The sequence below is a fragment of the Hemitrygon akajei genome, chromosome 5, assembly GCF_048418815.1.
Source record: "Hemitrygon akajei chromosome 5, sHemAka1.3, whole genome shotgun sequence".
Taxonomy (NCBI): domain Eukaryota; kingdom Metazoa; phylum Chordata; class Chondrichthyes; order Myliobatiformes; family Dasyatidae; genus Hemitrygon; species Hemitrygon akajei.
Window position 1 is genome coordinate 182851775 of NC_133128.1, and position 26571 is coordinate 182878345.

The window sequence follows — 26571 nt, forward strand, 5'->3', positions numbered from 1 at the left end:
TCACCAACAATGATGCAATGGCCTCCAGAAAGGAGGTGGAAGACCTCGAATAACTATTACCTTAATGTCACCAAAACAAAGGAGGTGGTTATCTTCTTCAGGAGAACTTGTACTACTCACACTTCCATTTACATCGGTGGTACAGCAGTGGATCAACAAGATGTTTCAAACTCTTGGGAGTACACATCACATAAAATCTCTCATATGTGGAAGAATACAAATGCACCAAAGCAAGGTTAGTCATGACCCTCACTGAATCTGAAGATACTGTTATTCGAACAACGGCCCCCCATGTGAAAATGGGGAGGAAGTGGACTCCATCTGAAGCCGTTCAGAGTGCTAGGTCTGCTCTTCACTTCAGGGATGTGGTTGGCCAAGTCCAACATGGGAGAGCCGGTCTCGGGCTCGTCCCAAAGGCTCCTCAATGGCACAAAGCAACATCAGTGCAGGAAAGACGGTTCGTGGTGGAGGAGGTGAGGAGACAGGAGGAGGCAGAGCGACACGCCAGAGCCGTTTCAATGGCCAAGCAGGGCCAATAAACTAATTGTGAGAACCTGGAAAAGAGGAAACTCAGTTGGCGTGACATCTGGGAGATGGAGGGATCACGGCTAAGTTTTGTCATCAGAGCCACTTATGACCTCCTCCCAACACCTCAAAATCGGAACTAGTGGTGGGGAGAAGACCCCATTTGTTCTCTTCATCAAGCACCTGGATCACTAAAGCACATTTTAACAGGATGCACCATGAGCCTCAGCCAGGGGTGGTATACTTGGCGGCATAACCAAGTTCTCAGACAGCTGGCATCAATCTTGGAACAGAGGCAAACCACCATAAATGCTCTCCCACAAACATCGGCAAGAAATATCCACATTACATGATTTGTACCAGCAGGCCAACCTCCAGAGCACTAAGTAACATCAAAGGATATAAGCATTCTGCATGTTGCTCGGGATTGGAAAATAGACATGGACTTGGAGAAGAAGCTTGTGTTTCCCCCAGACATTGCGGCTACAACACTCCGGCCAGACATAGTCCTGTGGTCCACAACAGCCAAGCTGGCATATGCTGTGGAATTGACAGTACCATGGGAAGATGGCGTTGAAGAAGCTTATGAGAGGAAAAAGACCAAGTACTCTGAACTGGCAACTGAAGCTGCTCAGAACGGCTGGAAGATCAAGTTTTTTCCTGTAGAAGTGGGATGCAGGGGATTTGTTGCTACATCTACTACGACCAGTCTATTGAAGAAGGTGGGGGTTGAGGGGTGTCTCCCTCCAACAAGCAATCAAGTCCTTGTCAAATGCAGCAGAGAAAAGCAGCAATTGGATTTGGATTAAAAGGAAAGACAACAACTAGGCTGCAAGATGAAGACAGGAGGGGACGGAACTGAGGGAGGTAATATCTGGGACGGCAGGTAGCACAGTTGAGCCCTCTGGAGACGTCGTGGGCTTATCAACGAAATGTCAAAGAAGGAGGGTGCCCACCCGATGACGTAGCTACCCTCCTCATCACCACTCCAAGCCTACTGCCAACATCGAGAGTGCCGACTTTATCATTGGGATTGAAACATCAAGTCCTAGTAGCTCTACTAATTCTACTTAGATTTACTGTTTATGGCTGAAGAAAGATGAATATTGTATATGGTGACATATACATACTTTGATAATAAAATTAATTTGAACAGTGTACAGGAATAATCCTGAATCTTAAATTAAGTTTCTGTCGACACGATGATAGAAATCAAGTTATTATTATATATGCACAGGAACAAGCATAGTGCTGTAATAAGCTTATCTGCAGCACCATCACCCACACATAGCTTTAGTAAGATAGCATTCAAAAGAGAAACTTAAATTAATATCACCGGCATATGTTGCTGGTTGACCAAATTATACAAAATTATCCAAGAAAGAACATAATTAGAACAATAAAAGAAGTCTATTGTAATGCATAGCAATCGCAGAGTTGCTAATCTAAGCTGGTGGTTCGGGTGATGCAGTTTGGCTGAAGGGAAGTAACAGTTCTTGAAGCTGCTGGTGTGGGACTTCAGGATCTGTCTGATGGTAGTTGTGAGAATATGGCTTGGCCCTGATGATGAGGATCTTTGATAGACTTTTCCTTCTTGAGGCAGAGTTGATCAATTAGCATTGGATGTTAAACTCTGAGAGCAGGTACATATTAAATTTAGAGAGTTACGCTGAATACTTTAATAAATACAGTATCGTGGAGAAGTCAGAGGTGCATATATATAGCCAGGGTGCCTAAGATTTTTGCACAGTACTGTAGTAATTTTATGTATTACACTGTACTGCTGGCGTGAAAACAAAAACACATGTCATGAGATATGTGAGTGATGATAAACCTGATTCTGATACGGGTCTGCATTGTGGACTGAGAGTAGGAAGGAGGCAAGGAGAGAGGAATCATGATTGGGAAAAGGGGAAGGGAGAGGGGGAGGGAGCAGGAAGCACCAGAGAGACATTCTGTGATGATCAGTAAACCAGTTCTTTGAAATCAAATGACCTTGCCTGATGTATTAGGGCTGGGTACGTCTGCACACGCATCACCTCTCTCCCCCCCCCCCTCCCCCAACTTGCCCTGGCACTCCTTCTCAGCCACCTGTCCCATACCCCTCACCATTACCCACATCCTTTGCACCTGCCAGATTTACAACCTCGCTTTCTGCTCCACATTGACAAATGCAGTACTGTGCTAAAGTTTTAAGCACCCTAGCTATATATATATGTGCCTGACTTTTACACAGCACTGTAGATACACGTATAAAACAAGTCATTTTAACAGCAACTTGGGACCAATGTTAACAAGGCAAGCAACTATGTATCTGAGGTTCACAGTTTCTGAACTAGTAACTATCATTTGGAATATTTTATTCAATCTAAAAGAATGCACAATAAAGAGAGGGAAATAAATTTGTGACTGAAAGAGATAAAGGAGACTTTAAGGAAAACTCTTTATTTCAACTTTTATTTCAATTTATCAGTTTTTAAAAAAAACTAACAATATTTAAAATTAGAAGCAGTGAGACTACCATTAAGATGAGGGGCTACAATCTTTGCAATAATTACTAAGTCTCTTATGCAAGTTATCCATCTTCATACCTTCACTTTAGAATACGGTGTTAGAGAAATACAGTGCAAGATTTGGATGTAGGAACAAGGTAATGCAGAGGAGAACTTTGCAATCGTTTATGGACGGTACAGGAAGGAGGTACAGAACACTGAAGCGCACACACTCAACGATTCAGGAACAGCTTCTCCCCCTCGGCCCTTGGATTTCTGAATAGACATTGAACTCGTGAACACTACCTCACTACTTTTCTCTTTTTATCTTTGCACTACTTAGTTAATTTAGCTATTTTATAGAGACGTATAATAATATTTAATTATGTATAGTGATATTGATATATATCTATTATTATGTAATACATTGGTCTGCTGCTGCAAAAACAACAAATTACAACATTATGCCTGTGATATTAAACCTGATTCTGACACCCCTATGTTTGCTGTCCAATTTACCTTTGAATATCGATGACTTCTGAAATCTTCGTTATTACATCTAGTGCAGAATTTATGCCACTTTTAACAAAATGTTGATAAATCTGAATTGTACATGGGATAATTTCAAAACTTATTTATTTTCCTGGAAGCACTCATTTTCTAAATGGGTAATTTGTACGACCATGAATTCAGCAGCCGGAACAGACAGAGCAGGTCAATGCGAAAACACAATATTGTGTTGTGTTCATTCTCTGACCCACTTCTCCTCAATTGCAATGCTATGCTGGGAGCGAAGGATTATAGAATTAACCATCTGTATTTGAACTCTCCTAGTTTGTAGTTAATGAATTGCAGAAGAGTGGTGTACCTTCATTAAGCAAAACTGTGAAACAGTTTGATAAATTAGCTTTGTTTACACATATTTCATGGAAACGGTGCATTTAGTTAATTTGATATTTTTTTAAATATTAGGGAGTGACTGTAAGTTTATTAAGTAGGTTATATTAAATAGAGAAGATCAGATTAGTTTTATTTTGTCACATGTCCATCAAAATATTGAAGCATTCAGTGCAATGAGTCGTTTTTGCATCAGTGACCAACGTAGACTGAGGAATGCGCTGGGACAGTCAGCAAAAGCCGCTACGCTTCCAGCGCCAACGTGGTGTTCCCATAACTCACTAACCCTAACCCTACTGGAATGTGGGTGGAGACTGGGATGCCTGGAGGTCGCAAGGAGTACATACAGACTACTCACAGGCAGCGGTGGGGATTGAACCCTCATCGGTGATTGCTGATGTTATAAAGTTAACACACTAACCACAGTGCTGTATTTGTGGAAATACAGTTCATACTTGAGAGATTTAGTTTCAACATCATAAAACACTACCAAAGGACAAGGCAAGATGGGGAAAACGGTTGGTTCCCATTAGGGAAGATTGAACAATCAGTCTGGTTTACTTGGACAGGGAAGAGAAACTAAGTCGATTGATTGGGCAGGCAGTGGATGTTTTCACTTGTGCGCTGTAATCTGAAAGTCTTGCAAACATACAATTACTGTTCGCAAATTTTACTGGGAGAATGATGGAAATATGGACATGTTAGTGCTTGAAATAACTGAGTTGAAAAGAATGGATGAAATACAGCCAGATAAGTTCACCCATGTAAAGGAAATAGGGAGGATTTGAAGGTGACATGTGGAAGGAGATTTGTGTAGTCAGTAGCCCATTACCAGCATGGATCTGTCAGGCTATATTCCTTGTATCAGCACTGTAATCTTGTGGAATTACTAACAAAAGTGTGAAGTATAGGAAGATGATAATATATTCTTCACGGTGTTTTGTCAGATTTCCCTGTAGCACCAACAGACTGTTTAATTCATTAATTAAAGATAAATAAAATAACCATTTAAATAATATATGTTACAAACATTATAGTATGCAGACAGTAAATTTCAGATGACTTTATAATTGAATGTGTAAGCATCTAGCAATGACTTGATAACTTGATTATAGTGTCATTCAATGAAAGCAAAGGATTTAGTATGTACCTAGCATGAATTATTCTGTAGTACTGTTTATGATTATGGTTCTCAAATAATGCTGTTAGAAAATAAATGATCAACAAATAATAACCACAAGAGTCTGTCGATGCTGGAAACACACACAAAATGCTGGAGGAGCTCAGCAAGTCTGGCAGCTTCTATAGAAGGGAATAAGCAGTCTGCCTCCTCCCTTCCCAGTCTTGATGAAGGGTCTCAGCTCGACATGTCGACTGTTTATTCCCCTCCATAGATGCTGCCCAACTTGTTGAGTACCTCCACCATTTTGTATGTGTTGATCAACAAATAATGTTTCCAGTGGAACTGACCAGTGTAAAAAAGAGATTAGTACCTGCCAGATTTTAAAAAAAATTTCAATGTTGATTACTCACATCACTGTTTCTTTCTCCCATAGATTTTTGTTTATTCTCTTGGGTCCTCTTGGTAAAGGTCCTCAATATCATGAAATTGGCAGGTCGATTGCAACACTGATGAGTGATGAGGCAAGTGCTTAACTAATATTGTGTCCTTCCAATATCTGTTGTACATTTTCATTTTTCATTGAAATCGTGCTAATGTGATTATAATCTAATTTTAATACATAAAATATATATAGTTTATTAATATTGGGAGAAAAATGAGTAGAATAAATTTTCAGCTTTGCTAGAATTTGAATGAGGCTATGTATCTTCATGCAGTGAGTATGCACACTTGTTATATCTCTTGTTCTGAGTAATTAGCACCTTTAAGAAAATTTATCAAATTAGAACATTAGTTGTTGCATGGGAAAGTGCTATAACAAGGCATATGAGTTGTGACACTTGTTCTTTTACACACAATCCGGAGACCCGGTCAGTGTTCCCAAATAAACTGCATTTCTTCCATATTGCAATCATAGTGCACAACGTGGAGGAACCATTTGTGGATTATATGGCAGCATTTAGAGGTATCTTAGTAGGGCACAGAGGGGCATGGAATTAATGCCGACTTGTGAAGGGAAGGAAGGATGTGCTTTTGGTGAAAGGATGCAGAGAGTTCAAGGGAGGTTCATGAAAATGATTATGCAATTGAAAAGCTTATCATTTGAGGAGTGTTTGATGGCTCTGGGCATGTACTCACTGGAATTCAGAAGAATGAGGGAGAATCTCAGTGGAAAATATCAGATGTTGAAAGCCCTCGATGTAGTATATTTGGAGAGGATGTTTCCTGTGGTGCAGGGAGACCAAGACTAGAGGACATAGCCTTGGAACAGAGCGACGTCCATTTAGAGTGGAGATAAAGAGGAATTTCTTTTGGTAGAGAGTAGTGAATCTGTGGAATTCGTTCCTGCAGGTAGCTGTGGAGGCCAAGTCATTGGATATATTTAAAGTAGAGGTTGATGGATTCTTGTTTAGTCAGGGCATGAAGGGATGAAGGCAGAAAATTGGAGCTGAGAGAGAAATGGAAAAGCCATAATGAAATGGTGGAGCAGACTTGGTGGGCTAAATGGCCTAATTCTGCTCCCATATCTTATGGTGAAATAGTAGGTTAATGTTAGATAGGTATGATTGTCAGCATAGATACAATGGGCTGAATGGCCTGTTTCTGTGCTATACAAATCTATGACTCTGAGGTGTACCTGCATTCAGATGGCAGGGTCAATTCAGGGCTCCCTGCTGTCTGACATTTTAATTCTCCATCCCACTCCCACACTGACTGATCAGTCTGCGGCTTCTAATATTATTATAACAAAGCCCAAATGGAAACTTACCAAACAACACCTCATCTACTGATGAGTAAGTTGCAGCCTTCTAACAATATCAGATACTACAACTTCATATCTGTCCAATTATTCTCCAAGTCATCCTCTCATTTCATAGCTTGCCCTCCTGAGTACGTTTCACAGCCCTGCATTTCACAACTTCTGATGTCTGTTTCTTACTTTTAATTGACCTCATTTCAGTTCTTTTATATGTTCTTCCTCTGCAATAGCCCCCCACCTACCCACTAACTTGACCTCCTCAACTTGTCCCCATAGTGCATTTAGCTTCAACCTATCAGAGGTATTTCCTTAGTCCTATCCACTCCTCCCCTCACTTTCTTTTCAGATTAAAGTCCAAAATTTATTATCAGAGTACATGTATGTCACCATATACAAACCTAAGATTCATCTTCTTGTGGGCATACTCAGCAAATCTATAGAATAGTAAATGTAACAGGATCAATGCACCAGAGTACAAACTGTGCATTTGCAAATATAAATAAATAGCAATAAATTATGAGAACGTGAGTCCTTGAAAGTGAGATCATTGGTTGTGGGAACATTTCAATGTTGGGACAAGTGAAGTTGAGTGTAGTTATCCCCTTTTATTCAAGAACCTAATGGTGAAGGGTTAGTAACTGTTCTTGAACCTGGTTGTGCAAGTCATGAGGCTCCCGTACAGTACCTTCTAGTAACGAGAAAGGAGCATTGCCTGGGTGGTGAGGATCTCTGATGTTGGATGCTGCTTTCCTACGACAGTACTTTATGTAGAGGTGCTCACAATGGTTGGGAGGGCATTTCCTGTGATGTAATGGGTCAAATCCATTACTTTTTGTAGGATTTTCAGTTCAAAGGCACTGGTGTTTACATACCAGCCTGTGATGGATCAGTTCGATATAAAAAGTAACTTTCCTGTTTTTCTCAGTTCTGACAGAGCCCTTGACCTGAAATGTTAATTCTGCTTTTTCCGCAGATACTGCCTGACTGGCTGAATGTTTCCAACATTTTGTTTTTATTTTAGATCTCCAGCAACTGTATTTTTTTTTATTTGTGCATTAAGATTAACCCTCCTGATTCCTTTACCATAAGAAGTTAAAATAAATTCTGCAGTCTTGATTTTTAAAAATAATTATTGAGATACAATGCAGAATAGGCCCTTCTGGTCCTTTGAGCCACACTACCCAGCAGCCCCGATTTAACCCTAGTCTGATCACAGGACAAGTTACAATGACCAATTAACCTACCAACCAATTAGTCTTTATACTGTTGGGGGGGGGGGGGGTGACTGGAGCACCCGGAGGAAGCCCATGCTGTCACGGGGGGAATGTACAAACTCCTTAAAGACAGCGGCAGATTTTGTTGCTCAGCAATCCTTTTTGGAGGATTGTGCTGTCTCCTCCAAAAGGCTGAGCAACGCAATCCTTCAGACCAACTTCTTCATCATCATCACCATCCTCATATGGCCAGGTTTTTCTTCCAATCATCTGTCTGTATTTCTATGTAATTGTTGCCCATCTTCACTACTTACATTTTGCATCTACTGCAAACTTTACCGTTGCTATTTAATGACATTGAGATGATCTATAGCAGGGGTTCCCAACCTTGTTATGCCATGGAGCCTTACCATTATGTGAGGAGACTCTGGACTCTAGGTTTGGAACTCCTGATCTATAGTTCCTCAGCTTGTTGTAGCCAGAGGAGGTAGTGGGCATGAGCTCCCATTACCTATTAAATGCTCTCAATGACTTGTGTCTCAAATAGCCTCTGACAACCAAGTCCAGCTCCTGGTCTTCACATGTGGCTTATCTACTAAGCCAAGTGGAAGTGTTTCTACTGACAGGAGAAGGGGCAAACGTGAGTTACTGGCACCTTAAAACCAGTTGCTTTGGGCAGATGGGGCCCAACAGCCGTGATTGGCAGCTCATCTAGGAGAAGGAAAACACTGATTTCAAACCTCCATAGTGGCTATACCTACTCTGAGCTAAGGCTTCAGGAGTAAACTTTTAACATCACTGAGTACATCTGGCTCTTTACTTTGAGAGTCTTATAATCCATAGACATCAGGTTCATCTGGGTTCCGGTGCCAAGCTTGAATGGAATTACTGTCTCATTGACAATCACTGGAACAATCCATTCTGTTTTATCAGCAGCAGCAATCTGCAGAGAATCGACAAGGACTTCCTCCATTTCCTCAGCAACCGTATGCACTTTTCTTCTGGTAGTCCCAGCTTTGCAGCGCCTTGCAAAATGATTCTTCTTCTCCCAATTATTCCAGAACTTTCCATAAGTAGGGCACATCTCTGGAATGCACCTGCCTCCACATTTGCGTTTTAAGCCCATCTCGTTGCCATGCTGTTGCTTTGGGAAGCCCCTTGTGCTCTGCCCTTGTATTTTCATAGCATGGACTATTGTTTCTGCCCTGTGCAGCTCCTTAGCTGGTGCTCATGTGATCTCTGCTGCCCTACACATAGTCACAGCCTTTTCTAGTGTTAAATCTTTTTCATGGAGCAGTCTTCCTTTAAGAACATTATCTGGGATTCCACAAACTATTTTGTCTAGCATCTCTTTCTTAATTGCTTGCACTATTCAGCTAGGCTTTGTATTTAGACCTCATACTGACTTCTGACACCATGTTATATTTATTCTTTAACAAAGACAAACTTGCATGGGTAAAAACGCTAGATCTATTTTACTTACAGATTTACAGAATGGCTTAAACTCAACCACATTTCATTTTTGACCTCCATCCCACCAAGAGCGTGTGTGACCCCTTCACCATCTTCAATTCCTGTTCCAGGTGAACAGCCCACATTGCACACTGGGAATTGATGTTCCTGATTATGTATCAATGTAGTAACACAGGAGGGTAAGAGTGCCTTACACTTCCTTTGGTAGAGATGTATCCGCACCCTGCCTCCCTATCTTCAAGTAAATAGAACCTTTAAATGTGACAATAAAAAACAAACAGAAACTCTAGATACAGAAATCTGAAATGAAACAAAAAAAACCCAGAGATATTCCCTAAGATCATCCCAACTTCACCATATCTGCTTTCTTTTTCAGTTCCAACAAGGGGTTTGGGCCTGAAATTTTAACTCTTTCCCTCTCCAGAGACTATCTGATCTGTTGTGTGTTTACAACATTTTTTGTTTAAGAGCCAGTCATTTTTTTAATTAAACTCCAGGCAATGTATAACTACATAAAACAGTGCCATAAAGCAGTACTAACTCACTAATCTTAAGGTAGCAATTCCCTTCGTGGGTACAAAACACTCACCTTGATATCTCTGCTATAAAAGGAAAGAAGCAAACTGTGCTGGGCAATCATATTTACAGAAGATGCTTGTGTACACTTACTAGTCAACATGGATTCATCATGAAATTAAATAGATGTATTAAAAATAGCAACGTATAAACTTTGATTATCTTGCTGAGAATTTGTATGCAGAATACACACACAATAACATATTTGGTCACCACACTCATAATAAAGTTACATTCATAATCTTAATGTACATGAAAATGATTTTAGAACTTTACCTAAGACTTAAAAGTAAATTCAGTTAATCTTATATGAGTTGTGTACAATATTACTGTATTTCCAAACATGAACCTTAAAATGTTAACATTCAAACCTACGGCTGATTAAATATGTGTAGTCCACTTTTGAGTCAATGAACGCTACAGCACAGAAACAGGCCTATCAATCCAACTAGTCTTTGTCCCATTGACCTGCACCCAGACCATACCCCTCCATACCCCTTCTATCCATGCACTTATCCAAATTTCTCTTAAATGTTGAAATTGACCACCCTGTATCCACCTCTTCACTGGCAGCTCAATCCACACTCTCATCACCCTCCTGTTCCTCTTAAACATTTCATCTTTTACCCTTAACCCATGACCTCTATTTTTAGTCTCACCCAACCTCAGTGGAGAAGACCTGCTTGCATTTACCCTATCTATCTGAGGCCTCAGTTCATTAGGGTTGACTATGGATGTGGTGTCCTCGCTGTCTAGATACGCAAGCCCAGGCAGTACAATTTCAAGAGCACGCTGTTGCCCACGTAGCAAACTCCCCCTCTCCATGCATCTGATTAACCCAACCCGCCTGCAGCATTACGGGAATTATTGGTCAGTGTTGAACTCAACATAGGACTACCTTGGGAACTCCAGCTCCAGATTCTTCCCTCAGGGTTTACTCCCAAAGCCTTTCCCGTGAGTGGGTATAGCCGTTAGACAGCAAAGGTTTGAGAGCAGAGTTTTCCTTCTCCTGGATGAGTTGCTAACCATGGCTGATGAGCCCCAACTGCCTGAAGTGACTTGTTTTAAGCTGCCAGTAAACCCCCCCTCCCACCCTTTCATCCTTCTGTTATAGAAATGGTCCTGCCATTTAGTAGCTAAGAGAGCCTGTGGGATGTCAAATTCCGGGTGTACAAGTAATCTTTGGGGTGCTGCAAGTCTGTGTCTTTGCTGTTGCTTTGCTCACGCTTGAGCGCTCGATGGCGAGTGCTGATGCTTTTCCTGGCCAGTGTGGGGAGGGGGATCGTTGCTTGCTACCGCTTGTGTGTGGGAGGGAGGGGGAGCTGGGGGGGACTTTGGGGTTCTAACATTTAACTGTCATTCATTCTTTGGGGGCACTCCTCTGTTTTCATGGATGGTTTGCGAAGAAAAAGCATTTTAGGTTGTATATTGTATACATTTCTCTGACATTAAATAGGCCTTTGAAACCTTTGAAGTAGCTAAGCTACACACAAAGGCTAGGAGCTGGACTTGGTCGTCAAAGGCTATTTGAGACGCACATCATTGGGAGCATTTAATAGGTAATGGGAGCTTATCCCTATTACCACCCTAAGCTATAACAACCTTAAGGAACCAACCCTACCCTATTTATACCCCTCGTAATTCTGTACACCTCTATCAAATCTCCCCTCAGCCTTCTATGCTTTAGGGAATAAAATCCTGACCTTTTTAAACTTCCTCCATAACTTCCAACTTCCATTTGCTTTATGTGGAAACCATTATTGTTTTGTCTAATTTTGAACTCTGATATAAATATGAAGTTGTTTCAATAATACAATAATAATGCCTGTAATTTGTAAAACTTCATCTGAATTTTGTTTACTCCATTTTACTGTCTGTGCTGATTGTTTTGTCAATGGTAGCAATTTCTTTGGAGTGTGTGCCTCACTGGAGGCAGCTGCGGCTTTGTCGTACTGTCATGAACTACTTTTCAGCAATCAATTGCTACTGCATATTCTGCCATTACTGTTGCCCCCCCATATTTGTCGTAGGTCCTCCTGTGAGCCTTCTACAGGTGCTGGCAAATAAAACCACCTTTCAGATCAAGTTCAAGTCTCTTTTCATCTGATTGTACATTTACAGTACTGTGCTAAAGTCTTAGGCCAATGTAAAAAAAAAACCTCTGTAAAGTGAAGTTGCTTTTAAAAGTAGTGAAATAAAGAGTTTATAAATATCAAAGACGTTACTATGCAGTAAAAAAAAACCTAAACTAAATCAATATTTGGTGTGGCCGCCCTTTGCCCATAAAATTGCATTAATTCTCTTAGGTGCTTCTGCCGTGCAGTTTTATAAGAAAATCGGCTGGTAGGTTGTTCCAAGCATCTTGGAGAACTTGCCACAGTTCTTCTGCAAACTTTGGCCGTCTCACTTGCTTCTGTTTCTCCAGGTAATCCCAGACAGCCTTGATGATATTGAGATCAGAGCTCTGTGGAGACCATACCATCTGTTGCAGAACTCCTTGTTCTTTTTGCTGAGGATAATTCTTTATGACCTTGGCCGTGTATTTGGGGTCATTGTCCCATTGCAGAATGAAGTTGGGACCGATCAGATGCCTCCTATGATGGATGAGAATTTGCTTGTACTTCTCAGCATTGAGGATTCCATTAATACTGACCATATCCATTTGCAGAAATGTAGCTGCTAACCTGCAGGGAACCTCTGCTGTGCTTCACTGTTGGCTGCAGACACTTATCCATGTAGCGCTCTCCAGCTCTTCTACAGACAAACTGCCTCCTGGTTGAGCCGAAAATTTCAAATTTTGACTCATCACTCCAGAGCACTTGCTACCATTGTTCAGCATGCCTGTCCTGGTGTTTTTGTGTGTGGGTGAGTCTCTTGGCTTTGCTTCAACTTTGGACAAATGACTTTTTGACAGCAACTCTTCCATGAAGACCACCTCTGACAAGACTTCTTCGGACTGTAGAAGGGTGTACTTCGGTTTCAGTGGTTTCTGTGAGTTCAGAGCTGATAGCAGCACCGTACATCTTCTGACCTAGATGGAACATCAGTTTGATTATCTTTCATCTGCTCCACTCAGTTTCTGTGGCCAACCACTATGTTTTTTAGTCCCCAACCTTGCCCGTTTCTCTGTGCTTCTTCTGAAGAGTTTGGACAGCACATCTTGAAACTCCAGTTTGCTGCAGAATTTCTGCTCAGGAGAGGCCTTGCTGATGTAGGATGACCACTTTTGTCTCGTTGCTATGCTCACTCTTGCCATGGTGTAAGAATTGATGATTTGACGGTTAAACTGTCATATCTGCCACACCCTCACCTTTTAGCTTGGTTGTCCATTTCTATATCTGTTTCTGTTTCAGTTAATCAGTTTAGTTCATTCAACTCATTATGTCACTGATCTGTTTGTTATCTTTGTTTTATCTTGCATGGGGCTATATACCTATAAAGTAATCCAGTTCTTATTTGAAAAGTGGTCTATTACTTAATATGTTACTTTCTTTAATAAAATACAAAAAATTCTCTGTAACATTTAATTTTTTTTTGGAAAATGAATGTTTGCAAATCTAAAATGTGCTTTTTTTAAATAACACACTAATGCAGAAGACAGTAAATTTATATCAAAAATCTAGGGTGCCTGAGACTTTTGCACAAAACTGTATACAACCAAAGGAACAAAGTTCTTCCAGACCACAGTGCACCCACAAAACATAAATCACACACAGCTCATTCACCAAAATACACCCTATCCCCGTTATATGCGAGGGATACGTTCCCTGGAGTCAACTCATAGTATGGAAAATGCATTATGTGAATAATTATTTAAATGGAGAAAATAGGGATGTGTTCTGGAGGGCTTCCTAAATATGTTTTATCTGTAAATTATTCACATTTTCATACCAATACAACACAAAAGCAGTACCACAAGGCAGCATTTGTATTATATTTCATCAATTTAAGGTAATATTCAACATAATAAGTCATAGAAAGTCAACATACTAGGGTGTACAGTACTCACCAACAGTGGCAGGCGTGTAGGCTCCAGGAGATGAGTGGTTGTTCTGGTGCTGGGCAGCTTTACATGGATGAGGTGGATGGTTGTGGGTCGTCAGGATCATCAAGGACAGCAAGGTGTGAAGGAAGACTCACAGAACTCTCTGGCAAGTTAGTGGAACTCTCAGAACTGCCAGTAGCAGGAGAAGCGACAAGTGTGAAGTGCTCAGGTGGAGGTGGAGTTGGTGTGGATTACACTGGTTTGAAGAAAGTGGTGAGGGTTGTTTGCTTGGCAGCATTTTTTTCAGCATAAATTTGCTTATAGGGAAGAAGGATTGACTGCAGGAAACGACTGAAATGCTGACTCCGTTCTAAACTTGGGTCCATGTCCATCGCCATTTGTGCCAAGTGTTCCCCAGTCTTAAAAATTCATGCCAGTTGCTTCACCATAAAATCCTTCACCTGCAACTCAACCCTTTCTTCTTCACCATTGTTATCACCTCAGTCTGAGTTAAACGCAGAAGTTCATCCACACTTATTTCTTCATCGTGAAAGGTTCTCTGCAGCTTGGCTGATGGCCCAAGACTTGACATAGGACACTTAGGAGGCATGGTTAAATAATTCAAGCACAAAATCACTGCACCGTAGGTAATAACAACAAAAGGTTAAGAGCGCAAGATCGCACATCCACACGCTGCTACTACCAGTGTGAGACAGGCAGTAGTGAGACTGTGAGGCGTGCGCGCATGGCTTGTTTTGGCGGGAAAGCGGTGTGTCTTGTCCCACACAATACTGGTCGGCCAACAGCCTCGCAGACTCCACCGCACACGCATGCATAACTGTGAGTTTTGGACGCATTTAAGGAGAAGTTGGTAGAAATAGGTTTGACGCACAACTGTGAAAATGCATTGTCTGAAGATGCATATAACGGGGATGGGGGTATTACTATAAATAAGTTAATGAAATATAATTCAAAATGCATGTAGTGCACAGCACAGGTAAACAATAAACAGTAAAAAGCTTTGCTGTCCTAGAGAGGTGACCTTGGTGGTTCCAGGGTATTCATTAGTTTCACAGCCTGACATAAGAAGCAGTTACCCAGTTCGGCAGTCCTAGTCCTGATGGCTCTGTACCTCCCTCCTGATGGTAGTGGGTCAAAGGGATTGTGGGATGGGTGTTAGTGATCCTCAACAATGCTTCGGGCCTTTTGTCTGCAACACTCCATGTAAATGTCACAAATGTCAGGAGGGAGAACCCAGTGACCCTCTTGGCAGTTTTTACTGTCCTTGTGCTCTGATGCCTTGCAGCTTGTGCTATCCAGTGATTAAACCAGACAGGACACTGTTCTATTCCTGTAAAAAGCTATGAGAGTGGTGGTAGGAATCCTGGACTGCTTCAATCTCCCCAGAAGGTGTAGGTGCTGCTGTGTTTTCTTGAGTAGTGAAGATGTGTTGTGGGTCCAAGAGAATGTCTGTTATGTACATGCCAAGGAACTTTGAGCTCTTCACTCTCTCCACATCAGAACCATTGATGTGAAATTGAGAATGGCGGACTTTTGCCTTCCTGAAGTCCACAATTATCTCTTTTATCGTGTCCATGTTGAGACATCATTCTTGCACGATTTGACAACCCTCTCTACCTCCTCTCTGCATACTGACTCATCATTGCTGCTGTATCATCAGCGGACTTGATGATGTGGTTTGAGCTGAATCTGGCAGTGCAGTCGTGAGACGGGAGTGGCTGAACACACAGCCCTGAGAGGCACCAATGCTCACCTCTTATGCCAGCATTTGCAGTCTTGTGTCTCCATTCAATGAAACTACCTTTTAAAAAAAGGTATCTTCATTACCTCATTGAATCAAGATAAGGATGTAAAATTCACTTTAAGGCATCCAAAATTCATTTCAATAACAAAAGAGTTATTTATGAGGGGCAATATAGTTTTGGGTAAACCTCTCTGTTGATTAAGTTAAATATATAGCAGAATAGTGATATTTACCCAATACTTCAGCACCTTCTTTTCACCAAACAGTAGATGCTAACATTGGTGTTGTTTGCAGTTGCAGAGTGATTCTCAAGTTTTGTCTTTAAATTTATAACCTGATGCTCTTAATAAATTAAACAGAAGTTTCATACAGGAATACAAATATGGAATTGCAGTTAATTGGCATATAAATAACTTTTGCATAATCAGTTATCTATGCGCTTATATTTTAGGTATTTCACGATGTTGCATATAAAGCAAAGGACCGCAATGACCTGGTTGCTGGTGTGGATGAATTTCTTGATCAAGTGACTGTTCTGCCACCTGGAGAGTGGGATCCATCAATCCGAATAGAACCACCGAAGAGTGTTCCTTCCCAGGTATGTACACTAAAATGATGTAATTGTTGCATTATCACCCAGCACTTTTGTTGAAAGATAATGGTGTTAATTGAATCATCATAATTTAAGAACCATATGTTGATTCATTGACAGGAGTTCCCAACCTGGGGTCAACAGACCCCTTTCTTAATGGCATTGATCCATGACATAAAAAAAGGTTGGGAACCTCTGATTTGGAAGATAGGTTGTTTTGTGGCTTTTAAGAGTGAAGAACTGAACAATGCCATGTACTCACATTGATAATGCTCACTGAAAACTACAGAACCAATTTAAGTTAATGGTCACAGCATAATATAACTTTTAAAAAAACATATCAAGATCAATGTAATTGATTTGGGAATACAGATTTCACTAAATTATAATGGTATTCTAAATAGCAACAGAAATGAATGCCTCTAAGTAATTAAGTTCTAAGTAATTAAGTTCTAATGTTAATCCAGTTAATTACAAAACTTGATGGACTGGTTGTGGACTTCAGAAAGGGTAACATGAGGGATCACACACTAGTCCTCATAGAGAGGTCAGAATTCCAAGGTGTCAGTATCTCTGAGGATCTGTCCTGGACCCAACAAATCGATGGAGCTACATAGAAGCCACAACAATGGCTATATTTCATTCGGTGTTTGGCATGTCACCAAAGACGTTTGCAAGTTTCTACAGATGTACTGGGGAGAGCATTCTAACTGGCTGCATCACCGTCTGTCTGGGGGCTACTGCACAGGATTGAAGTAAGCTGCAGAGAATTGTAAACTTAGTCAGCTCCATCATGGACACAGGTTTCTGTAGGATCCAGGACATCTTCAAGGATCGATGCCTCAAAAAGGTGGTATCCATCATTAAGGATGCCCCATCACCCAGGTCTCATATCTACCATCAGGAAGGATGTACAGAGCATGAAGGCACACTCTCACTGATTCAGGAACAGCTCCTTCTCACCACCATCTGATTTCTGACTGGACTTTGAAGCCAAGAACACTATCTGCATTGTATTGCTGCTGTAATGACAACAAATTTAACGACATATGCTGGTGATATCAAACCTGATTCTGATTCTGCACTTGTATTTCATATATTCAACGTACTTAATGTCATTCATTGTGTGCATTAAAAATAACGTGTTATAGGACTGCTTTATTTCTTTATTTATTTACTGGGATACAGTTTGGAATAGGCTTTTCTAGCCCTTCGAGCAGCACCACCCAGTGACCCCTGTTGAACCCTAGCTTAATCATGGAAGAGTTTAAAATGACCAGTTAACCTCATAACCTGTACATCTTCGGTCTGTGGGAGGAGCACGGAACACCCAGATAAAGCAGATGCATTCCATGCAGAGGATGTACAGACTCTTTACAGATGATAGCAGAATTGAACTCTGAACTTTGATGCCCTGAGCTATTATAGTGTCATGCCAACCGCTACACCACCATGGTGCCACCTTACCTCAAATTCTTACTGTATTTCTCTCTTCAGTCCAAGTCCTGTTATTCCAACATGAATCATTTTATTGGTTATACCTCTCTGGTTGTAGCTTTGTGCCACAGAGATCGGTGTTGGGTCCATTGTTGTTTATCACCTATAATAATGGTATGGTAAACTGGATCAGCAGATTTGTATATGATGCCAAGATTGGGAGTGTAGTTATCAGAATCAGGTCTAATATCTCTGACGTATGTTGTGAAATTTGTTGTTTTGTGCCAGCAGCACAGTGCAGTGCTTAAAAAAATGATAAGCCGTGAGGCAGGCTAACAAAACTTGCAGCAGAATCTGGACCAGCTAGAAAATGGTCTGGAAAATGGCAGATGAGTGCAGACAAGAGTGAGATGTTTCACTTTGGAAGGACAAACCAGGGTAGGATTTGCATATTGAAGATAGGGTACTGAAGAGTGCACCGGAACAAAGGAATTTTGGAATACAGATCCATAATTCCTTGAATGTGGCAAGCCTTTAGATAGGGTTGTAAAGAGAGTTTTAGTGTCATTGGCCTTCACAAATCAGAGAACTGAGTGCAGGAGTTGAGATGTTATGTTGGATTTGTGTTAGACATTGGTGAGCCCAAATTTGGAGTATTGCATGCAGTTTTGGTCCGCTACCTACAGGAAAGATTATCAATCAGATTGAAAGCATACAGAGAAATAGATGGATGGACAGCCTGTTCCTGTGCTGTATGACCCTCTTACCTGAAAAGTTTAGTGGAGCTGAACACCTGCATTCTTCAGGAGACATCCAACATCCTGATCTTTTTTAAAATGGGGACACCTAGAGATGGGTATGAATCTAGCCCATAATTACATTATGAAAAGGCAATGTCAATCCAACAATGATCAGATAGCACTTGAATGTGCTTTGATTGAAATGTTATTTGTTGCAGTCAATTTTAAAAAGAACTTACCGTAGATGGTCTACTGCACTTCCATCTTTATTGCTAAAAGGTCGTTTATGGGGTGAAGTAGAGAGAAAGGAAGTCCTTGTCTATCTTCAAAATTACTTTCGTTATCCTGAGTGTGGGTTAATGTTGGTGATAGATTGTAATTCAATATACACCCATTACCTTGATCACAATCAGAAAGGCAGATTTAACAATCTAATATTATATTGGTGAATTTCAAATGCAAATCCGTAATGGGCAGATGTTACCTTGCTACATTCAGTTGTTGATGTAAACATTGTCCAAGTTTGTAGCATATACACCTTTAACATCTGTATCTGATCTTGATGAATTAGCACTTCCACTCTTGGGTGTCAAATTTCAAAACATTTTTAAAATCTGTTTCGGCAGGAGAAAAGAAAGGTTCCAGGAATACCAAATGGAACCACAGCTCATGGAGATCCTGACCCACATGAGGAGCACGCAGGACCTGAGCTGCAGAGAACAGGAAGGTTGGTAAAAGCAAATTCATGTCAATTGTGTTTTATTTCCTTCTGCTGTTTAATATGTATGAGTGTACATTACAGTTGTTTTGCTACATTATTCCCCTTACAAACATTTCTAGGAAGAATCTGAAACAAAAATGAAAAATAAAGGAACTATCTGTTACTATCAATGGACATATAATCACCATTATAATAAGACATTTCTAATATTCAATATATGCAATATCATACTAAGCAAATTCTTCTGCCCATTGATATCAATTTGCGCTACTTCGCCATTCTGAACACTAATCGACTATAAGATACTACAGCTAAATCTAGTCCTGTCCTTGCTCGTTATCACGTGTGCGGTGTGTGTGTGTGTGTGGGGTGGGGTATAATCACGATATGATTCACTTGTTCATCACACATATGTAGCTATTCAGCATGTTAGATTTTCATCAGCGCCGATCTTGGCAAACTCATCGATGAATTTCTCTGCTGCTTCGTGATCAGCAGACACTTTATCACCACAAATCTTTAAAAATAAAATGTCATGCTTTTTCTTAAATTTTTGCAACCAGCCTGCTGAATATTCACAATGACCTTCAATTTTCAGTTTGTAGTGACGGAGCTTTGCCTGTTCCATGATCAGCATACCATTAGGCCAGATATTTTCACTCTGACACTGATGAACCCTACGTGGTTGAGATCTTTAGTTTTTGCTTTATGTAGTGTTGTTACATTTTTTATTAACTCCTGTTCAATATATATGTGAGGTCATTTCCCAGAACTGCCTGTCGTGCACAAAGACCTTTGCTTCACTTGGGAACTTCCTCAGCTCCCTATGCAGTTTTCCATTTGTGATGTCATGTCAGCGCTCAAAAAATTTCAGAGGTTTTCAAGATTTTGGATTTGGATCAGGGGGTACTCACGGTTTCATACTACTTCAGCAGATTTATTCCGAGGGTGAGGTGAGATAGACTGGAATAGAACTCTCTGGAGTTCAGAAGAATAAGAAGTGACCTTGTTGAAATATAAAATATTCTGAGGTGCTTGACCAGAAGGATGTATGAGATCTAAAACTGGGGAATTTATCTCAGAATGAAAGGTTAATCCCGTTGGCTAAATGAGGGATTTCGGCTTTCAGTGAATGCAAATCCTGAGAATTTCCTTCTCCAGAGAGCATTCATTAGTTACATTCGGGGTTGGCATGAAATTTTGGACTAAAAGAGAGTCCAGAATAATGAAAAATGGGCAGGAAAATCGAGCACCCGCTACTGATTTTTGGTAGAGGAAGAATTGTCTGCCAAGGGAAATGCGAGAGCTTTTTGCGGAAAGAACTCCAGCCACACACACCCACCTGGGCTGCTCAGCATCTGTCTTTACATGATGAATACAACTGAAAACTGTACAACCTCTGTAGCAGGGCGGAGTTCTCTGCAGAGAATCGGTTCAGTGCTTGTACTTAAGCAGATGAATGTTTTTAGATTTGTAAGTTTACATATTGAAATATCTTTTGATTTCCTTCAAAACCAGGTTATTCGGTGGATTATGTGAAGACATCAAAAGAAAAATCCCATTTTTTTGGAGTGACTTTAGGGACGCTTTAAACTTGCAATGTGTGGCATCTTTCCTTATTCTTGTACTGTGCCTGTATGTCGCCTGTCATTACATTTGGTGGTCTGCTGGGAGAAGCTACAGAAGGTTCCATAGTAAGTCTGATGATTTTTCTAGAAAATTAATTTTATATGGAGCGAATTACCTTTGCTGCCTTGCTTATACCGCATTCTAATTTCTGTTCTTAATGTGTAAATCCTTTTCTGTACTTGGTTCACTGTGGTAAGTATGCTTGTTGCATTAGCTGTGAGCAGAGAGAATAACAACCAGTAGTTTTAGAAAATAAGATTGCTGGCACGACCAATAATTAATGCTTATCCCTGGTTGCCCTTGAGAAATATGAATGTTCTGTTTGAACTGCTGTAGTTCTTGTGGTGAAGGCAATTATTTAATTACATATTATTTATTTCTAGTTGTAACCAGGCCAGAAAGGTATTCAATATTTGTATCACGTTCATATACAAATAGTTCTCTTGTTTTTAATATTCATTTGGATTACTAAGCTTGAAAATTGACTCATACAATGCTCATTATCTGCCATGTGGTCTTCCTACTTGATTATAAAACTGACATAATTCATTTGTATATTCTACCACAGTATTCTTGTGGTAAAGGCATAAGAAATAAGAATAGGGATAGGCCCCACCTGTTGTTTGAACCTGCTCTGGCACTGAATGAGATCATGGCTGAACATTTCTTAGCCTCTGCTCTAGTTACCTACATTTTTTGCTATAACCATTCTTGTAGATTTAAAAATTCCACAACCTTGAGTATATTCGTTAATTTACCCTCCTCAGTGCTCAGGGTGCAGAATCCCAAAGAGACATGATCCCCTGAAAGAAGAAATTTCTTTTCTCCTCCATTTGAAATGGATGGTCTCTAAATTCTGAAACAGTACTCTGATTCTAGATTTCCCCACAAGGGATACATCTTTTCAAGAAACATTCTGTTACAGCCCTCTCAGAATCTTAATGTTTTTTTAAAATAATATCATCTTGTACTGTAAAAGAATCTAGTGCTTTCCCAGCATATGTGACGAATAAACTCTTCTTGGGCTCCCAGTGGGTACAGGTATCAATTATAAGGAAGAATTTTAACAAAGATGGTCTCACTCTAAGTAAGAATTAGTATTCAATTGTAAGCAAGGTGGGAGACAGGAAACCTGATTGGATGAGGACTAACCAATCAGGAGGGACAGACTATGGGGCTATATATACCACCGGACTAGACATGCCCGGGCATCATCCCTGATGAAGATGGCAGAGTTTGCCATTGAAACCTGCACCCTGCTGGAAGCCCAAGAAGAGTTTATTCATTATCTCTTCATCATCACTTCTAAACAGAGTGCTCTTGGAGTGTGGTGGTAAAACCTTGAACAGTTGTAGGAAGATTTTTTCTACTTTTCTGCTCTATCTTCCTGCAATAAAGATACATCTCCATTTCCCTCTCTAATAACTTGTGCTTCTGCACTCATGTTCTGCGTTTCACATACAAGGGCATCATATCAATTTCACTGGCAGTATTTTATCTGTCTTTATTCTGTTTTCTACCAAAGTGGACATCCTTATATTTTGCCATATTTTACTCTTATCCGCCACGTTCTTGCCCATTCATTCATTATTTTTTCTGTCCATCTGCAAAACTCTGCATCCTCCTCACAATTTGCTTTCCCAAGTATCTTCATATATTCAGTAAATTTGCCAACTACCCAGCACACATCATACAATTTGTTATGCAGCAGCAGTACTTTGCAATACATAATAATAAAAACAGTAAATTACATCAGTAAGATCTAGCTACACACACACGCACACACACACAACACACACTCTCTCTCTCTCTCTCCCCCCCTCTCTCTCTCTCTCTCTCTCTCTCTCTCCCCCTCTCCCTCCCTCTCCCTCTCTCCCTCTCCCTCTCCCCCTCCCCCTCTCCCTCTCCCTCTCCCTCTCCCTCTCCCTCTCCCTCTCCCTCCCTCTCCCTCTCCCTCTCTCCCTCTCTCCCTCTCTCCCTCTCTCCCTCTCTCCCTCTCTCCCTCTCTCCCTCTCTCCCTCTCTCCCTCTCTCCCTCTCTCCCTCTCTCTCCCCCCATGGGTTCAATGTCCAGTTAGAAATCTGATGGCAGAGGGGAAGAAGCTGTTCCTGAATCGTTGAGTGTGTGACTTCAGGCTCCTGTATCTCCTTTCTGACGGCAGCAATAAGAGGTGAAGAGAGCATGTCCTAGGTGATGGGGGTCCTTAATGATGGATGCTGCCTTTTTGAGGCATTGCTCCTTGAAGATATCCTGGATGCTGGGGAGTCCAGTGCCCTTGATGGAGCTGACTGAGCTTACATCTTCCTGCAGCTTACTTCGATCCTGTGCTGTAGCCTCCCACCCCCAAACCAGACGGAGATACAATCAGTTAGAATGCTCTCCAGGGTACATCGGTAAAAATTTCCCACTCAAAGGATTTTCAAAAATCACTCACTAAATTCTGCATTTACATTTTAGCACTGAATAAAACAGCATCAGAAAAAGTAATACAATATGAAGTTTACATTTCATGTTAATTTCATAGGGATATGAAATAATTTTGTACGGTGGTGATAAAATTGCTATTGACCTAAAAAAAATTAACGGAAACGGATCAGCCATGATGAAATGATGGAGCAGACTTGATGGGCCAGATGGCCTAATTCTGCTCTTACCTCTTATGGTAATCAAAAATATAATTAGCCATAAACACGAGAACGTCTGCAGATGCAAAGCAACAGACACAAAATGATGGAGGAACTCAGCAGGTCAGGTACCGTCTATGGTCATCAAAAGCAGTTGATGTTTTGGACTGAGCCTTCTTCAGGACTGAGAGGGCAGGGAGAAGATTTCAGAATAGTGGGGGGAGGGAAAGGAGGATAGCTGGAAAGTAATAGGTGAAGCCAGGAGGGTGGGAAGTTCAAGGGCTGGAGGAGAAGGAATCTGATTGGAGAGGAGAATGGACCATAGGAGAAAAGGAAGGAGGAGGGGACCCAGGTGAAGTTATAGGCAGGTGAGAAGAGGTAAATGGTCGTAGTTGGGAATGGAAGAAGGTGGGGGGGTATTTTGTTTACTGGAAAGAGAAATGAATATTCATACCATCAGGTTGGAGGCTAGCCAGACAGAATATGAGGTGCTCCTCCTCCACCCTGATGGTGGAGTCATTTGGGCACAAGAGGAAGCCATGGACTGACATGTTAAAACATGAACGGGAATCGGATTTAAAATGGTTGGTCACCAGGAAGTCCCGCTTGCGGCGGGTGGAGCAGAGGTGCTCGGCAAAACAGTCTTCCAATTTACGACGGCTCTCACCAGTGCAGAGGAGGCGGCATCGGGAGCACTGGACATCCAACAAGTCAGACAACTTTATAGATTCAAAAACCATATTCAGGTGTGAATCGTTTTGTAGTATATCAGATATATATGAATCATCTCATATGTACAAATAACTTTTGGTCCTAAAGCTATTCAAAATAGAACAGTATTTACTGAAAAATTGGCAAATTGGTGTGCACAGGATAATGCCTTCTTATCTAATAAGGGATAAGTATTAATCTACTTTACATTTATCAGAAAATTATACATCAACAGTAAATTATATCAAAATTACTCTTTTGTTTCCAGAGTGCAATTGAATCTCTCTTTGGAGCGTCTATGACAGGCATAGCATATTCGCTATTTGCCGGGCAGCCACTGACAATCTTGGGGAGTACAGGGCCAGTCTTGGTGTTTGAGAAAATACTGTTTAAATTCTGCAAGTAAGTATCCTAATTACGACTTTCAGTTTTCTGCATGGATTAAAAAGTTGTCTTGGGGGTGGTGGGGAATAAAATTTACTGGTCTTGAACAAGCTAGTGTAATGTGTGAAACCTCCCCTTTATTGATTGTTGCAGAAAATGCACTGTGTAGTAGAATAAATGTTTTAAGCAGAATATACAGTGGGTTCTGGTTAATTGCAGCATACTGTGACCAGTACATTTTGGTCCAAATAAGTGGCTGTCCAATTATCTGAAGTTTCATGGAAATAGTTAAAAATATATAAGAAAGCCAAACTAACATTTAACTGAGTAAAAAATTATGTATTTTAATGAATTGCAGAATAAATTAGAATACTACATATACTACTACAATACTATAAAACTATGTATTAGTTCCTAATTGTTACCCCGAATTCATTCTGTGTACGCTGATGTGTACTTTTGATTGACTGTCAATATGCATAATCAATGCAGGCACCAAGTGCAGATAACGGGCTGCCTTCATCCAATGCTTCTGACAATTTCACCCTCCAAATCTTCTTTTTCATTGCAACATTCAAGATGATTGTTCATACCTTCAAATTCTTCACAGTTCCTTACTTGTTGAAGTAGTAAAATTGTTTAATTTTCACTCCCAGCCATTTCTGGCATCTCCAAGCCTGAAACTGCAGTGATCAAAACAGTTCTGAATTGTTTTTACTGTTTATTAATTGTCATCTCTCAGTGCCAAAAATCACTATTTTCTCAGTTTGGTTTTGTTCTTTAAGAGTTGCCCCAAATAAGTCTCTGTCCTGATGGCCCAATTAACTGAAATTCACTCTATACATATAAAGGGATACAGTGGCACTGATGCTCTCGATTTGTATATCTAATAATTGTAGCAGAGCATTAATCCATGGCCAAGAACAATTGATAACTGTGGAAGATAATGGAAAGGAGAACATGCCCATGGCCTTGTATCTATTTTAATCAACAGGAGAAACGGTACATGAGGACAGCACAGTAGCGTAGTGGTCAGCATCACACTTTACAGTACAGGTGGCCTGGCTCAATTGCTGCCGCTGCCTGGAATGATTTTGTACGTTCTCCCCGTGACCGCATGGGTTTCCTTCCACTGTCCAAAGGCATACTGATTGGTAGGTTAATTGGTCATTGTAAATTGTGCTGTGCTCAACTAGGATTAAATTGGGGGTTGCTGGGCAGTGAGGCTCAAAGGGCTGGAAGGGGCTGTTCCACGCTGTATCACAATCAATAAAATGTTCCGTGGAGTTGCCATCCATACCCTGCTCTGCTGCTCCTATCATCCCGTTAGTGCAGGGATTGCTTGACTCCTTTGACTGCCTGCAACTTGTTGTGAACATTGTTGTAACAAGCCTTGGTGGCAGCTTTCTGAGTTTACGTGACATCAAAGTAATTTCCCTGTGTGGAAGTCATTGATGTTTTTTTGGCTTAGTATCCAAGTCTTTGGAGAATTGCAGATTCCACTGACATAATAGCTGCCATTGTGTTCTCAATGAGTCAGTAGGAACCTTTGATCCTTTGTAGAAATGGTATAACTTTCCTAATTTGCACCTGCATCAATAAAATCTTCAGTGTAGCATCAGAAACACGTTGAGCCTCCTCACTATCTTGCATTTTTTAAACATCTACCCAATGCTTTTTGAGCATTATTGCAAATATTTAAAGCAGTTGAAAAATAACTGGACAACTGCTTTACCAGGTTTAAAGCATTATTTGACAAAATTAGATGTAGTTTCGAAGACGGTAAATAATTTAATAAGCTGTTCATCATTATGCAAGAAGAGCATGATTTAAGTAGCAAAATTTTTCATAATTTTTAACAAACTTTTTCAAATTATTAAAACTTACTGCACAGTACTTCAGAAATTCTAAATACTGGTCATCA

General features: G+C 40.6%; 1 protein-coding gene across 1 annotated transcript in view; it reads left to right on the plus strand.

Moving 5' to 3' along the window:
- LOC140728532 (sodium-driven chloride bicarbonate exchanger-like) overlaps positions 1–26571 on the plus strand; it is a 275952-nt gene that overhangs the window by 204607 nt on the left and 44774 nt on the right. The window contains 6 exon segments of the mRNA XM_073047392.1: positions 5471–5558; positions 16261–16407; positions 19205–19305; positions 20818–20914; positions 20916–20993; positions 24532–24665. Coding sequence (XP_072903493.1) covers positions 5471–5558; positions 16261–16407; positions 19205–19305; positions 20818–20914; positions 20916–20993; positions 24532–24665 — 645 coding nt within the window.